At 43.8% G+C, this 18,442-nt stretch overlaps 1 protein-coding gene across 1 annotated transcript in view; it reads right to left on the reverse strand.

Annotated features, from left to right (window-relative positions):
- Nucleotides 1-17,054, reverse strand: part of MAP1LC3B (microtubule associated protein 1 light chain 3 beta) — a 33,461-nt gene extending 16,407 nt beyond the window's left edge. Inside the window, exon 1 of the mRNA XM_073605725.1 lies at nt 16,903-17,054. Coding sequence (XP_073461826.1) covers nt 16,903-16,942 — 40 coding nt within the window. The 5' untranslated portion in view covers nt 16,943-17,054. The remainder of the gene's footprint in view (nt 1-16,902) is intronic.
- Nucleotides 17,055-18,442: the final 1,388 nt, after the last annotated feature.

Raw genomic sequence — 18,442 nt, forward strand, 5'->3', positions numbered from 1 at the left:
GCGCTTATTATATCCAATGAGCAAATAGAGAAGAAATAAAGAAGAAACAGGGTGGACAGATATCTCCAACACCTCACATAGCACACAATACAGTCTTTGATGATCTTCAAATGTCAGTTGAGTGCAGAGAAGTGTTCATAGTCCAATATTTGAATAAAATAATTCTGTTCACCACGTGAATAGCGAATACAAAAAAACGTGAATGTGATGGGCCCTCCACATAGAAGCAGTGCAGGCTTACCGAAGGAGTTGGACTCATAAGAACGTACGCTCAATGAGTCAACAAAGCTTGTATTACCAACCAGTAAGAGAGGAGGATCTTTTAACCAAATGGCGGTGGAATCCCAAAAACATCCAGAACTTTAAAGGAACTCTTCTAGGTAGTAGCCCGTCAGTCCTTACTTAGATGAAGTGGTTGCATTTGTTTTCTTTTTTTCCCGGGCTTTTTTTTCCCTATATTTTCATCTGGTGATCTTGTCAGTTAACAAAAACTCTGGCTTATGGTGGCAACACTCACTGCATTCACTTGTCCCCATGCATGTTTCCAGATGTATCCATTTGTAATGTTACAAATTAAGAAATTAAGAAAACAAATGCAACCACTTCATCTAAGTAAGGACTGACTGGCTACTACCTAGAAGAGTTCCTTTAAAGTTCTGGATGTTTTCGGGATTCCACCGCCATTTAGTTAAAAGATCCTCCTCTATTACTGGTTGGTAATACAAGCCTTGTCGACTCATTGAGCGTACGTTCTTATGAGTCCAACTCCTTCGGTAAGCCTGCACTGCTTCTATGTGGAGGGCCCATCACATTCACGTTTTTTTTGTATTAGCTATTCACGTGGTGAACAGAATTATTTTATTCAAATATTGGACTATGAACACTTCTCTGCACTCAACTGACATTTGAAGATCAGAGACTGTATTGTGTGCTATGTGAGGTGTTGGAGATATCTGTCCACCCTGTTTCTTCTTTTTTTGGTGTATGCAATATTGTAATTATTTTCTCATTGGATATAATAAGTGCTACACTTTACTGCATATACAGACTGATTTAACAGTTGTGGGTTTAGTAACACTTTAAAAGGACTATGGTATGGGAGCTTGTAAAAGGGACAAAATGACAAGTTTACGTTGTTTTGTGTTAAAATCCATGCATGTTGCATTTTAATGCAATGCAGGTCAATGCAGCATTGTAGTCTGAATAGGACACAAAAAAAAAAAAAAAACAATTTTAATTTATGTGTCTATGGGTTGATCTGCATTTTACAAATGCGCTAAAACACAGATTGACGCACTAGTGTGAATTAGCCTGAAAACAGTTCTTCTCCTTCCCCCACCCCATATCAACCTATAAAAAAAATAAATAAATAAAAAAAATTTAAAAAAAAAGGGTTTGGCCTATTTTGAGAATGGATCAAAACAACAAAAAAAAAAAAACTTAACGATGGTATCAAATTTCCCAATTCTATTCTATATCATTCAAGGTAGTGTAGGATGTGTGGATTGGTAATCTTTGTAACTGGCTGAACTTTGCCCGACCAAAGCCCAATATACAACCTCCATTTATCCAAGTCCAAAGTACAACAGAAGTTACCCCCCCCCCAACCCTACACACTCAAAAATTAGACATACTCCCTATTCAAGGGTTCTGAAAGGCATGAGGTGGAGGCGGGCTTTCTGATCCTGCGTCCACTGTGATTGGCAGTCACATGATCAGAAGCTCCCAACCACAAGAATGCACTGGGGGCTGCCTGTGACATCTTTGTTACTGTATTTTCAGCACAGAAAAGCCGTACCCCATGGATGCCTATGTGTAGCGGCTCGGCGTTAAAGCCCACCCACTGCATATATATACGTACAGCTGGTAAAAACATGTTTGTTAAAGTGGGAGTCCGGCGACCAATCTTTTTTTTCTTTTTTTTTTTAGGTCATTGAGACACTTTGCTAATCCCAAAATAATACACACAGTTTGGGCGTAATATTTCCGCCTCTGTCTGTTTTACTGAAGAATAACTTTAAAAATGTGATGCTGGCTGTTTCCATCTTGCTTGTGGGCATGTGAAGCCCACAAGCATTGATTTCCTGGATGCGGTGAATGCTGTTCATTCACAGCTTGTCCACACGCATGATCATTGTTCCCGCACTGAATCTTGGGAAGCCTGACACTAAGCTCCCAGGAGACAGTGAAAGGCAATAAACACGCCTACTCCCACGGGAGGAGAGACAGGAAGTGCCACAATAAAGTACAATATAAAGGTAATTACAGCAATAAAAAAAAAATTTGTGCGGCATTTGAACATCTATGCAATTAAATGAAGGGGGTAAGCTTAAGTTAAAAATTTGAGTGGAACCCCGCTTTAAGGAATGTGGCCAGGAGGTGGTGTCAACAGGGCCACCTACTGAGTGAATTTGTACAGTGTATGGCAAACCTCACCGGAGCCAACTTGGTCCAATTTCCATGTCCTTTGATTATTTAGTAACTTTTTCAAGCTCTTTTTCTAGCACTTCAGAATCTTCCTCAGAAATGAGTCATAAATGCTGGAAAAAACACTGAAAGTGTCTAAAAGCAAAATATTAAAAGTTGGGGGGGAAAAAAAAAAAAAAAATAAAAAAAGTGACATTCATACACATAAGGGATTCTCAAAAGATTCTGCAGAGATTCCACAAAAAAAATCCTTATCAGAAGGATTTTATAAAAACGAATGCTGCATCTGTCCCCCGCTGGCTCGAAGGCTGAGAACCGAGCGATCAAACACCGCTGATCGCTCAGTTCTCATGTCCACTTTGAGCGGAGAGCTGTCACTGTCAGTCTTCTCTTGTTCTGCTTCCCCCACGCTCACTTGCTGAGAGGCTGAGCCGAGTGCCGGTCCAGTCATGTGGACGAATCCCAACCATATAGTGGTGATCTTTCCAGAGCCTGGACCGACTGATGTCAGCCAACAGAGGGATTCCACCCGCTGAAAACAGGTCACAAGAGTGCAAAATGATCCGCACTCCTGTGATCCACAGAAGTACAGCCAAACAAGCTTTGGCTGTACTTCTCCTTAAAAAGGCACCCCAGGTGGATTATACATTGTTTTTAATTAACAAAATTCAGCCTTCATTTGGTGGTAAATGGTATGGATATCTCCGGATATTTTTAAACTATGAAAAGGAAAAACGACCAGAATAAAAAAAATCAAATTTTTGGATGTTTGCCACTCTATCCCATTACCATGATCCGCCACCAACTCCTGACGTGTACAAGGATGCCACATATATGTGGGCTATTTGTTTTTTGTACCCATAGCGAGGTAGAGAAACGAAAAAAAAAAAAGATTTACACTATTAATATCCAACCTAAATACACGGACAGTGAATATTAAAAAAATTCTCTGGAACTTTTTCTCTCAATTTTCACAGACTTTTCTAGTGCAGAAATCTTCCCAACTGTGGGTATAGGATTGTGTAGATGGAGATTTTCTTTTTTTTTTTTTTTTTTTTTTTTTTTAAAGATTGGTTGAACTAGATGGACACGTGTATTTTTTTTTTCAACCCAAGCATGCAACTATATAGTGAGATACAATGTATCTTTAACTACTCCCAGGGGAAAAACAGTACAGAAGCGGGTTCGAACATTAGTGATCACTAGAACTGGTTATCATGTGTCAGAAGCCATTCTTACAGACTCACACTTGAGAAGATCTCTTGGTGACAAATGGGTCTCCATGCTGGGGGCACACCGTCAAGCGCACTCTTAGCACAAACACATGTACAGCACCATGGAAGAAAGCCACTTCAGTGGTACCCCATCTATGTGTTAAACCATCAAGAGGCATCAACGGGTGGCACCATTGACGAGTGGCGTAATGTGAGTGGGGCCACAGGGGCTGATGCCCTGGGTGAACAACTATTGCTCCCAACTGTCCCAAATTCTGCGGAACTGTCCCGGGATTACAATAAAATCCTGGTGTCCCACGTTTTTGCGGTGAGTCCTGGAGTACAGTCCCGGAACTTCTTGTTGGCTCCACAAATTCACCTAAGCTTTAGATGTGTATCATGCACTGGGGGGGGGGGGGGGGGGTCGATTTAATCTGGGAGAAGTGATGGAAGAAAAAAGGGGGGTGGGGGGCAGGATTTGCACTAGAAGGGGGAGGGATGGTTAAAGGGTGGATTGAAGGAGGGAGTATTTGTGCTAGAAGGAGGGGAGGGAATTTGTGCCGGTGAGGGTCGGAGGGCACAAACATTTGTGCTGGAAGAGGATTTGGGATAAGATAGATAGATAGATAGATAGATAGATAGACATGTACAGCACCATGGAAGAAAGCCACTCACTTCAGTGATGCACCATATACAGTATGTGTTACACAGTCAAGGGGCATCAACCGGTGGCACCACTGACCAGTGGGGTAGCATGGGCAGGGCCACAGGGTCTGTATGTCCTGGGCGAAAAATGATACCCCCCGAATGTCCTGGATTTCGCGGGACTGTCCTGGGATTTAAAGAAAATCCTGCTGTCCCACGGATCTGGGATAAGTCCTGTGCCGGAACTTGTTGGCTCCACAAATTCACCTCAGATGTGTATCATTCACTGAGGGTCGACTTATTCTGGGAGAAGTGATGGAATAAAAGGGGTGGGGGTGGGGGGGATGGGTAAAAGGATATGTGCTGGGGGGGACAATTATAGAGGGTAAAGCATTTGTGCTAGAAGGGGGAGGGATAGTTGAAGGGTGGACTGGAGAAGGAGTATTTATATTAGAAGGGGGGGGGGGGGGGGATGATTTGTGCTGGAAGGGGAAGAGGATTTGGGATGGATAGATAAGATCAACAGACAGATAAATTTAGGGCTGGTTCATACCACAAAAAACGCAGTACAGATCTGTTCCAGATGCTTTTCTGCATGCGTGTTTTTAACAATTTCCTTTGTGTTTTTGATGCGTTTGATTGCGTTCCAGTACAGGAACTGGAAAGCCCTGGAACTGACTGCATTGGTGTGAACTATGCCACTGGAAACCATATAACCTACTTTCCTAGAGTTTTTGATGCAGAAAAATGCAGTGGACTGCATGTGGTGTAAACTGGCCTTTAAATTTTTTTTTTCTTTCTGGTGGAAGGGACTCGGAGTATCAACGGTCCACAAGTTAGGAGGTGCAATACCTACCCCAACCCAAACTGCCACTGGCAAACTCAGATGGCACCCTTGTTGAGAAATGCGGCTCTAAGAAATTAGTTTCATTGATAAAAATTTTGGTAAAATTTTCCCCATTTTTACTGGCAGTAAGCAGCTTTTGTGAACACATAAGGTTGCAACCATTTCCTCAGACCTGAAAATTAGGCCACTTTCTGTCCAGCCATAAAAGGAACAGGACTTATACCTTCCCCTGGCCCTTATCCAGCTGCAGGCCCTCGGTCTCATTGTCCTATCCCATTACCATACCCTGCCATTATACGGTTAGCCAAAACAATCGGCAAGGATCATGTTCCAGAGTGAGAAGCCTTGCAGAGGCCTAATTGTTGGACAGCTCCTGAACACTCCGTCCTTTGTCTTGTGCAGAAAACACATCATTTTCTCCAAACAAGAACACTGCCAACTACACGCTGCCCGCTGAACCAGAGAGGAAAGGTCGCCTGTGCTCCTGAATGATAGCAAAACATCAAGGTATCACATCAGCAACACTACGACTACACAAGGAGCAATCTGAAACCTAACACATGTTGTAAGGGTTCCTAATAAAATATTATATATATATATATATTTTTTTTTTTTTTAAATAATAATTATAATAGAATATTTTGCTCAGATATAGTGCTTTCACTGCAATAATAAAACTATCCAACTTTTGTTTTCATTATAATAAAATCATAAAAAAAAAGGAAATATTTTATCCCAAAAAAAAAAAAAGTTGCTGTAACTGCTTATGAAGTGAAGCTGGAGTTCAGCTTTGATTGGTCAGCCCAGTCCTATCTAAATCTGCAAGTCCATCTAACACTGTCCTCCCCCCAGACTGACAATGCTGCTGTCCATGGGTGGCTCAATTGCTCCTCCATACAGAGTGTAAACAGGACAGGAAGTGTGTTACTAGCAGGATCACAAATTAAACTGAGGGGGAAAAAAAAAGCCAGAAAAAGATAAACTAATGCAGCCACCATTTTTAAAGCGCTATTAACAGTGCCTTGAAAAAGTATTCATACCCCTTGAAATTTTCCACATTTTGTCATGTTACAACCAAAAAAAATAAATGTATCTTATTGGGATTTTAGGTCATCGACCAACACAAAGTGGCACATAATTGTAAAGTGGAAGGAAAATGATAAATGGTTTTCAAAATTTTTTACAAATAAATATCTTACAAGTGTGGCGTGCATTTGTTTTCAACCCCCTTACTCTGATACCTCTAACTAAAATCTAGTGAAACCAATTACCTTCAGAAGCCACCTAATTAGTAAATATAGAGTCCACCTATGTGTAATGTAATCTCAATATAATAAATACAGCTGTTCTGTGAAGCCCTCTGAGGTTTGTAAGATGAACCTTAGTGAAAAACAGCATCATGAAGGCCAAAGAACACACCAGACAGGTCAGGGATAAAGTTGTGGAAAAGTTTAAAGCAGGGTTAGGTTATTAAAAAAAATATCCCAAGCTTTGAACATCTCACAGAGCACTGTTCAATCCATCATCCAAAAATGGAAAGAGTATGACACAACTGCAAACCTACCAAGACATGGCCGTCCATCTAAACTGACCGGCCGGGCAAGGAGAGCATTAATCAGAGAAGCAGCCAAGAGACCCATGGTAATTGGAGAAGCTGCAGAGATCCACAGCTCAGGTGGGAGAATCTGTCCACAGGACAACTATTAGTCGTGTTCTCCACAAATCTGGACTTTATGGAAGAGTGACAAGAAGAAAGCCATTAAAAGTCCATTTGCAGTTTGCGAGAAGCCATGTGGGGGACACAGCAAACGTGTGGAAGAAGGTGCTCTGGTCAGACGAGACCAAAATTGAACTTTTTGGCCTAAAAGCAAAATGCTATGTGTGGCGGAAAACTAACACTGCACATCACCCTGAACACACCATCCCCACCGTGAAACATGTTGTGGGGATGCTTTTCCTCAGCAGGGACAGGGAAGCTGATCAGAGTTGATGAGAAGATGGATGGAGCCAAATACAGGGCAATCCTATGCCGCGTACACGCAAACGAACTTTCCGTCAGAGTAGACTGATGGTCTTTCCAACGGAGTTCCGCTGAAACTTGCCTACACGATCACACCAAAGTCCGTTCGTTTAGAATGCAATGACGTATGACGGGACTAGAAAAAGGAAGTTCAATAGCCAGTAGCCAATAGCTGCCCTTGCGTCGTTTTTGGTCCGTCGGACTAGCATACAGACGAACGGATTTCCCGATAGGGATTGAGTCCGTCGGAAAGATTTTAAACATGTTCTATCTCTAGGTCCGTCAGAATTTTAGAAAGAAAGAAAAAAAAAAGTCAGATGAAGCCCACACATGATCGGAATGTCCGATCGAATGATTCTGTCTGACCTTTTCTGCCGGAAAGTCCGGTCGTGTGTACGTGGAACGTGGAATTAGAAGAAAACCTGAGAGTCTGCAAAAGACCCGAGTGGGGCAGAGGTTCACCTTCCAGAAGGACAACGACCCAAAACATACAGCCAGAGCTACAATGGAATGGTTTAGATCAGGGGTAGGCAACCTCGGCCCTCCAGCTGTGGAGAAACTACAAATCCCATCATGTCTCTGCCTCCAGGATTATGTGCCAATTATGTGCCACTTTGTGTTGGTCTATCACATAAAATCCCAATAAAATACATTTACGTTTTGGGTTGCAACATGAGAAAATGTGGGAAAATTTCAAGGGGTATGAATACTTTTTCAAGGTACTGTATACAGGTAATATATAAAATATATTTTATTAAACATATTACATTTTTGCTTTGGGGTGAATACTGCTTTAAGTGATAAACAAAAAAAAGGCAACATGGAAAAACTTCACTGAATAGACAAACGGGAAACAATAAAAAATTAAATACGCAAGGGGAAGAAGAAAAAATAAATAAAAAAAAAAACAAAAAACAAACAAAAACCTAAAAAGTCAGGAAAAAAACTGATCCTGCACTGGGTAGCTTTTGGGATTTCCAGCAGCTGTTGGGCTCCAGCGCCGTCTTTTGCAGCCCCTGGTTTTTAGAGAGACTGGGCTGCACCAAACACTGCAAGATGACTTCATTTCACATCCAAGCTCAACAGATGACAATTTAACCCTCTGCTGGCCAGAGCCCTGCAGAGCAGACACGGATCCTAGCTGCAGAATCCATGCAGATTTATGCTCAGTGTATTGCAATCACTCATTTCAGGGTGGGTGCTGCAGAGCCAGGAAGGAAGCATGACATAAGACCTCCCTGGCACCGCACAACGCAAGGCAGCCAGCCAGGAGCACCGAGACCAAAATACATTCTCCAAGACACAGCTGTAACCAGAGCCCTGGCTGGTCATGTGACTGCTGGGGCCCCGTAACGCACAACAACACGTCTGGTCTTCAAACCAAGGAATAGGTGTTCACACACGTTTCAATGTCATTCTTTAATTCTGCAACAGTTTCAGTATTTCAATGTGGGATTTTTATTTTTTTAAGGGTCAAACACAAAAAAGGAACAAAAAGTTGTAAAATGTTACCCCTTTTTACTAAGGTTGTAGCATTTTCTTTTGCCATGCATTTTTAGACTGTAAAATCAAGATTTCCCTGTTCAAATTGCAACAAAAACTTCAAAGTTTTACTAGATTGTAATTTTTTTTTTAATTTGTTTGTTTATTATTAACAAGCAGGTAAGATTGCTGGGAATGTTTTTTTTACTGTATAAGGATCGGTTCACATTGATGCGATGTCAGACATTGTATACGATTTGCACCGCACTGCTGAGCAAATCACATGTGATGTCTGTGCGATGCAAACTCAGCCATAAATTGAATTTGCATCACACATGGACCAAAGTCGTGCAGGACCCTTTTTTTTTTAGTCCGCACCAGCATCGAATAGCATGGGTGTTCACACCCATGTCATCTGATTCCTGTCCGAATTGACAGTTCGCACTGCGAACCGCTCTGGGGGTGTCATTAACTTTGTATTGACACTCCCAATAGGGCATAGGGCAGCTTGAACTGCCTGCGAGTCAGGTGCGATGCAGGGCTCCTGCACTGCACCAATGTGAACCGAGCCAAACACCACAAAAATGCACCCCAGATACATTCCGGATGCGTTTCTGCATGCACTTTTTTTACATGTTCTTGACGCGGTGCGTTTTTGATACATTTCCAGATGCTTTCCTATCTTTTTTTTTTTCCAGTGCATTTATGCATTTTACCGAGTTCCAGTACAGGAAAAATGCAGCAGGTTCTACTTTATTTTCTGGAACGCCTTGGAACTGACTGCACTGGTGTGAACTATGCCATTGGAAACCATATAACCTTCTCTTCAAGCGACTGATGCAGAAAAAAACAAAAAAACGCACTGGGCTGTATGTGGTGTGAATTGGCCCTAAACCACAAACTATACACCAGTACCTGCACTGAATTGAAAAAAAAAAAAAAATTGTCTTGCACGGACATGCATTAAAGTGTATCTCAGAGCCAGAGAGACACAGACATGTAGAGACAGAGAGAGAGGGAAAAAAAAAAAAAAAAGGAAGGAGGAGACGCAGAGACACAGACGCTTGAGCATAGGAGTAAATGGACCCTAATCTAGATCTCTGAGGGCAGGTGAGAAGGGGGGGGGGGGGTGTCAGCATTACCCACTTGCATGGCTCCCATCCCCCAATCCACAGGTAGCGGGGTATTTGAAAGCCAGGATGTGCCATCAACGAGAGTCCCCCAAAAGGTATAACTATAGTATATGAGGCAGATCTGGCAGTTGGAGACCCCAGAACCTGTGCGTCGGGGGATGGGAGTCAAGCAGGTATCCTTATGCATAATAAAAGCTCTAACGGTGCATGCGGTCAGATGCCCAGATGGTATCCTCCCAGGTAAAGAGCTCCTCTGCAACCCCTGCGGGCAAGAGGGAGCCCCCCTGCCACACAGATTTTGATAGCAGCCCCCCCCCCCAACAAACTGCGGTCATGTTACAGTGACGGAACACGCCAAAAAAATATAATTTTTACCATTTGGAATATTGGAACATGACATACTGTACATATGTCTGAGAAGGTGATACTACTAATTTGAAGGATCAGTCCACCTTTCTGACTATGTTTATGTCACACCTACGTTTGGGGTATAACATGACACCGTTTACTGATTCCAGGCGTCATCCTTCCCGCTGGCGCCAGCCATTGCTTTTAATTTGACTCAGCAGTGCATGGCTCCGCCCACACAGCTGTGCCATCCATTCACGGGAATCTGTGACTGGGAAGACTACAAGTTCTACCTGTCACCGAGGCAGAGGGACTCATAGATCTCAATGCAGCACAAATGCACTTGTAGTCCAGCCTTTCAACTAAAGGTGGCTTCGGGTTTCTTTAGGAGTGCCTTGGCAAAATGTATAAAAACTGCCCAAAAATTGTATACAAGTCGGTGGGTGGATGAAACCTGCCTTATAGTTACACAAAGCCACGGCTTTTCATTGTGCAGAATTACAACCTTCTAGCCGCCAGCGTCCTAACAACCAATGACGTCATCAGTTGATAAGGAGGATGTCAGGCGCCTGCACAGCATCCTGGTTTGCTCCCCTAGGTCAGCACTGGGGTCACATTAGCTGAGTGAGGGAGAGAAACTGAGGGAGAAGAGAAACACCGGAATACTAGTCAGTACCAGTGTGCAAAAGTGTGTTTGCTTTGAAAGATTAAGTCACCTCTAAGATTGGGTGTCCTACGTGTGTGTATGTTGCAGCATTATATAAAACTATTCGTTTCGTTTTTTACATTTTAGAGTTGGATGCCCTGAGATTGTGCAGAATTTTAAAATGGTGCCTTGTTTGAAAAAAGGTTGAGAAACATTGATGTAGTCCACCAATACTTCGCCCAGCCCTGTGATGGAAGAGCCACACCGTCCTCGGTACAGACCTGCGACTGGAGGAAGAGTCTACAGGAGGCGGAGCATTGTATCCGCTTATCCACTAATCGTAACTGCAATACTTTGCAGGCTCCGATGCAAATAAGATAAATAAATAAATTACTGCAGTTATTCATTTTGTTTGCAAAATGTGGACTATGCCTTTAACCACTTAACGACCGCCTAACTGTAAATATAAATCATGTTTTTTTACGGTAAATCCCAGGGTCTCTTTTTTTTTTGTTAGGCGCTGGCTTTCAGATAGTGATCCCGACGGCGGATTCACCACAAGATCACGTTAATAGAAGACGGGAGCACCCCCCCTTCTGCTACTTCCTGGTTGTTTCCGGGTTTACCGGACCTGTCGGTAAACCCAGGAGCAATCCAGTCCAGGGCATAGCTGAGCAGGAAGTCAAGCAAGGGCAAGATGGCCCTTACTTGGCTCTATGCCCTTGGAGGATCAGAGCGACCTATGACGTCACTTCCAGTTCTCGGCCATGAATGTTGACTTTTTTTTTTTTTTTTAAAGCAAAGGGTAAAATGAGAGATCTGGGGTCTTTTTGACCCTGGATCTCTCAATAAAGAAAAAAAGGACCTGTAATGCTTATTTTTATTATAAGGGATGTCTACAATCCTTGTAATAGGAGTAAAAGTGATAGAAAAAAATAAAAGGACAGTGTAAAAAATAAATAAGAAAATAAAAATTGAAAAAGCACCTAATCCCTCCGTGCTCACGCACAGAAGTGATCGCATACGCAAGCCGGAACCACAAATGTAATCAGTGTTCGCGCCACAAACGCTAGCGCTAGATCTCCTCTGTAACTCCAATCAGGTAACCTGGAAATTTTTTTAAAGTTTGCCTATTGAGATTTTTAAGTACTGTAGTTTGTCGCCATTCCACGAGCATGCGCAATTTTAAAGCATGTCATGTTAGGTATCTATTTACATAACATCATCTTTCATATAATACAAAAAAATTGGGCTAACTTCAGTTTTTTTTTCCCTCACAAAAGTGAGTACACCCCTCACATTTTTTGTAAATATTTTATATCTTTTCATGTGACAACACTGAGGAAATGACACTTTGGTACAATGTAAAGTAGTGAGTGTACAGCTTGTATAACAGTGTAAATTTGTTGTCACTCAACACACAGTCATGTCTAAACCACTGACAAAAGTGAGTAGACCCCTAAGTGAAAATGTCCAAATTGGGCCCAATTAGCCATATTCCCTCCCTGATGTCTTGTGACTCGTTAGTGTTACAAGGTCTCAGGTGTGAATGGGGAGCAGGTGTGTTAAATTTGATGTTATCGCTCTCACTCTCTCATACTGGTCACTGGAAGTTCAACATGACACCTCATGACAAAGAACTCTCTGAGGATCTGAAAAAAAGAATTGTTGCTTTACATAAAGGTGGCCTAGGCTACAAGAAGATTACCAAGACCTCGAAATTGAGCTGCAGCACGGTGGCCAAGACCATACAGCGGTTTAACAGGACAGATTCCACGCAGAACAGGCCTCGCCATGGTCCAAAGAAGTTGGGTGCACGTGCTCAGTGTCATATCCAGAGGTTGTCTTTGGGAAACAGACGTATAAGTGTTGCCAGCATTGCTGCAGAGGTTGAAGGGATGGGGGGGGTCAGCCTGTCAGTGCTCAGACCATACGCCGCACACTGCATCAAATTGGTCTGCATGGCTGTCATCCCAGAAGGAAACCTCTTCTAAAGATGATGTACAAGAAAACCCACAAACAGTTTGCTGAAGACAAGCAGACTAAGGACATGGATTACTGGAACCATGTCCTGTGGTCTGATGAGACCAAGATAAACTTATTTGGTTTGGATGGTGTCAAGCGTGTGTGGCGGAAACCAAGTGAGGAGTACAAAGACAAGTGTGTCTTGCCTACAGTCAAGCATGGTGGTGGGAGTGTCATGGTCTGGGGCTGCATGAGTGCTGCCGGCACTGGGGAGCTACAGTTCATTGAGGGAACCATGAATGCCAACATGTACTGTGACATACTGAAGCAGAGCATGATCCCCTCCCTTTGGAGACTGGGCCGCAGGGCAGTATTCCAACATAACGACCCCCAACACACCTCCAAGATGACCACTGCATTGCTAAAGAAGCTGAGGGTAAAGGTGATGGACTGGCCAAACATGTCTCCAGACCTAAACACTATTGAGCATGTGTGGGGCATCCTCAAATGGAAGGTGGAGGAGCGCAAGGTCTCTAACATCCACCAGCTCTGTGATGTCGTCGTGGAGGAGTAGAAGAGGACTTCAGTGGCAACCTGTGAAGCTCTGGTGAACTCCATGCCCAAGAGGGTTAAGGCAGTGCTGGAAAATAATGGTGGCCACACAAAATATTGACACTTTGGGCCCAATTTGGACATTTTCCCTTAGGGGTGTACTCACTTTTGTTGCCAGCGGTTTAGACATTAATGGCTGTGTGTTGAGTTATTTTGAGGGGACAGCAAATTTACACTGTTATACAAGCTGTACACTCACTACTTTACATTGTAGACAAGTGTCATTTCTTCAGTGTTGTCACATGAAAAGATAGAATAAAATATTTACAAAAATGTGAGGGGTGTACTCAATTTTGTGAGATACTTTGTATATTTTCAAATAAGAAAATATTTTCACATCCCAACACTGTTTACAGATCCCCAAACCCCTTATTTTAGGATAGTGGGCGGAGCCATGTGTCAGTGCAGTTTATAAAAATTTACAAACAAATGTCAGAAAAAGGAATGGTTATGGTTGCACTCAATGCACATAGAGTAAAAAAAAAGGCACCTGCATTATATTCACCATAATGTACAAATAAATGCTCTGCGCTTCCAAAAATCACACAGGTGCATTTTTCTGTGCATTGAAGTCCCATTTAAAATGCGTTTTTGATTTGCAAAATTAAATTTTTTCGTAATGCTTTTTGTATTATTATTTAAAGGGCCAGAGATTTAAAGGGATGTGGTTGCCCCAGGTTACGGTACTTTGTGCTCTCTCATCAAACAGATCTGCAGCTCTGACAACCAGCGAGGGCACACCCTGAGCATTACCCAACCAGGCAGCAGACTGGCACCAGCCGGGACTAAATCCACCTCAAGATTCCCCCGGAATGACCTACAAAAGGCCTGAGCTCCGTCATACAACGGCACGCAATGGCATGCGTCTATATCCAGGATAAATCCCACTTACATCAGGCCATGAAGAGATCCCTGCACTGAAAATTGCAGATCACTTCCCAGCAGATGGAAAAAGTTAACGCAGCAGAATAGGCGGGCACAGAACATAACCTGCTGAGGGCTCAAGTCCACAGACATTCGTTTCCTGCGTTTGGAAGGCTTGTCAATCGCAGGTCGACTAAATCTCATCAACCTAATTGAGCCGTACACATGGCATCTCAGGGGCTGCGTTGCGTTCCTGTGGACGCGGCATGTTCTATTAAGATATCTTACGTTCAGATAGCGAACGCAACGTTTGACAAGAACCCCGCTGACGCCGTCCTGCGCAGACTATTGTATTGATTCTTCTAGGAGTCGCTCGGACATGGGATGGACAGGAAGTAAATCGCTTACATTCGGGGATTTCCAGAACCTGATCAAGACTACAGCGCTCTACACCTAGAAACAAATGACGCAAAATAGGCGTCACTACAGCGCCAACCAGGAAATAAACCTAATAACGTCTTATTTTCCGGTCAGGCCTGGCGCATTTGTGTGCGGAGCACGGGACCCCTCCCTTCCCCCACCGCCAGCAATCCGCAGTGTCTGCGAAAAGATGATTTCATCCGCTCTCTGCCTGGATTTCCAGCGGGGTCATCATCAACCCGGACCTGAAGAGCGCTGCAATCTTCCACCAGCTGCCCTCGCAAAGTCACCGGATACCTCCCCGCTGTCACCCTATGGCTGCCATCAGGTGCCCCTAGAGGGGGTATTAACCCTCAGTGCTCCAGGCTGGGATGGGGAGAGAGGGTATCGAGCGACAATAAATTGCTACAATGTATCCCATGTGCAAGAAGCTAGGAATTAACCCTTGAAGCTCCAGCTTTGTATTTCCAGTATCATTGTATTGACCAGATGTGGGACATTAACCCTTTCAGCAGCCCCTCTTATAATGACCTTTTCTGGAGGATATTTTGGGTAAGAGATACAAAAGTGACCAATTGATATTCCTCGACTACAAGATGTCACCTTCACAGGAAAAGTCCCAGGGTCTCACTTTATGCTGTGGGTGGGGGGCATTAACCCTCTATTGTCCCCAGGTACCCCTGAACTTTACCCTCTTCTGTATAGGGGGCATTAACCCTTCCCTTCTTCCTCTCCTGTGAAGGGGGGCATTAACCCTCCCCTGTATAGTGGGTGGACATTTACCCTCCCCCTCTTCTGTAAGGAGAGGAATTAACCCTTCCTGTATAGGGGGACATTAACCCTTCCTGTATAGGGGGACATTAACCCTTCCTCTCTCCCCTGTATAGGGGGGACATTAACCCTTCCTCTCTCCCCTGTATAAGGGGACATTAACCCTTGCCTGACCCCTCTTGTGTATAAGGGGGCATTATACCTTTCCTCATCTCATGTATAAGGAAGGCATTAACCCTTCCCCGCCCCCTCTCCTGTATGGGGGGGGGGGGCGCATTAATCCTTCCCTGCCCCCTCTCCTGTATGGGGGGGATTAACCCTTCCCAGCCCCAACTCCTGTATAGGGGGGAGGGGGCCCAGGAACCCCTATACAGGAGAGGTGGGAGGAGAGGAGCGCTATTTCCTCAACAAAAACACAGCAATAAACATGACAGAGGGGGGATTAACCCTTTCCAGGCCCCTTCTGCCCCCTCCATGATCAGGTGAATCAGAGTAAAGTAACAAAGTATGATTCAGAAGAAAGAGAGAGAAAGTGAAAATAAAACATTCTGCAGTCATCTCGGGGGCTGGGCAGGTGTTAACCCTTTCAGATAACCCGCCCCCTCCCCCACTTTCCTCTACATCTGGGATCTGCAGCTCAGGATAAACATACAAAGTACAATGCAGCACACAGAGGAGGAGGAGGGGAATTACAAACATGCAATGCTTATCTGCTGGTTAATAAAGGGTTAAGGATAAGATACAAAGTATCCATAAACAAATCAGCAATGGTGACTCTCTAGTCCTATCTGCCCTCCTGTGTTGGATTGGGGGGGGGGGGGGTATACAGAAAACAATAATACCAACACTCAGGGCCTCTATAGACAAAGAAACAACTGAGGGCATTAACTCTTTATCATCCGACCCCCCTAAAAGAAGGACTTCAGGATTTGTATTCCCTGGGGGGGATTAACCCTTCCAGCTGGTAGGTGAGACAGATCAGGTAGAGCTACAAATACAAAGTAGCAATAAATCCCCCCAATGCCTCAATGTGTCCCCCAAAGACGAGAACCCCTCCCCCTCATCAGAGAGAGATGGGGGGGGGTCTGATGATACAAAGTAACAGGTCACACCCCAGAGGGGCCTCTAGAACCGGGGCTTTAACCCTTTCACCCCCCCCCCATGCCTGCAGGACACTCAGGGAAGGACAGGGGGGGGGGGGGTACACAATATTCAGCATACAGGAGGAGATTAACCCTTCACACTCCAACTATCAGCAGGTGATCAGAGGACCCCCCCAATATATACATTAACCCTTCCCTGACCTCCCCATGTCCTTCCCTCCTCCCCTCACTCCTACATGTGCCTGGGAGCTACACGGGGGAGACATGAACTTTAACCCTTTCCTTCTCTGCACTCAGAGGCTCTATGGAGATGAACACACCCAGCACCCGCCTGTACCGGGGGCTTCAACCCTCCCTTCCCCCTCTATAAGGAGGGACATTAACCCTTTTCCCCCCTCCACTCACCTAGAGTCCGCCTCTGTTTGAAGCTCTTCTCGGACGGCATCTTTCCTCCGCTCTGCTCTCCGGTCTGTATGTGAGGCGCCCGCCCCGGCCAGGCAAAACAAAACACGGCCCGTGACGTAAATGTTACGTCACCCGGAGCCTCCCCGCCGCCATATTACGTGTGGCAGAGGGGGGCGGGGCCGGCTGAACACGTCATTCTTCCCGCAGAGCTACCTGAGCCAGTGAAATAGTGTGGGGGAGGGAGAACTACAACTCCCAGCAGGGACAGGAGAGAGCCTGGCGTCATAGCACTGTCAGACTTATAATGACTTTCTGTTATTAAAATATTTTATATTGCACTATATGATTTTTATTATATTGTATAATATTTATGTTGTGCTATATTATATTATATTATATTGTTGTGTTATATTGTATTGTTTTATATTATTGTGTTATATTGTGTTATATTATATGGTTGTGTTTCATTGTATTATGTTATATTATATTGTTGTGTTATATTGTATTGTTTTATTATATTATATTGTATTATATAATATCATTGTGTTCTATTGTATTATATTGTTGTGTTATATTATATTATATTATAGTTTTCATTCTGTGATCTTTTATTGTTTGTAGAATATTTCCCTCCAAGGATCGAACCACATGTTTCCAGATTTCTGCAAAGAGAAATTCTAATCGATCATCTTCACTGCAAAATCCTCATTGACACCTAACATGGTGTTTATCATTCATTTTTCCAAAGGAAAAGTAAAAAAAAAATCATTTTTTACCAACATGTGATATAATAATGGCACTGGTCACATGACCCAGCAGAGGCATTGATCATGTGACCAATAAAGAGATAGACCGATGTAGAGGCACTGGCCATGTGATCAAAGCAAAGGCACCAGTCATGTGACCAAAAATGGAACACCCCTCAATGGACTGATGTAGAGGCACTGGTCATGTGACCAAAAATGGGACACCCCTCAATGGACAGATGTAGAGGTGCTGGTCAGGTGACCAAAAATGGGACATCCCTCAATGAACTGATGTAGAGGCACTGGTCATGTGACCAAAAATGGGACACCCCTCAATGAACTGATGTAGAGGCACTGGTCATGTGACCAAAAATGGGACACCCCTCAATGGACTGATGTAGAGGTGCTGGTCATGTGACCAAAAAAGGGACACTCAATGGACTGATGTATAGGCACTAATGTGACCAAAAATGAGACATCCCTCAATGGACTGATGTAGAGGCACTGGTCATGTGACCAAAGCAAAAGCACCAATCATGTGACCAAAAAAGGGACACCCTCAATGGACTAATGTAGAGGCACTGGTCATGTGACCAAAAATGGGATACCCCTTAATATACTGATGTAGAGACACTGGTCATGTGACCAAGGCAAAGGCACCATTAATGTGACTAAAAATGGGATGCCCCTTAATGGACTGATGTAGAGGTGCTGGTCATGTGACCAAAAAAGCGACACACCTCAATGGACTGATGTTTAGGCACTAGTCATGAGACCAAAAATGGGACATCCCT

Source organism: Aquarana catesbeiana, linkage group LG11 (assembly GCF_042186555.1).
Source record: "Aquarana catesbeiana isolate 2022-GZ linkage group LG11, ASM4218655v1, whole genome shotgun sequence".
NCBI classification, from domain to species: domain Eukaryota; kingdom Metazoa; phylum Chordata; class Amphibia; order Anura; family Ranidae; genus Aquarana; species Aquarana catesbeiana.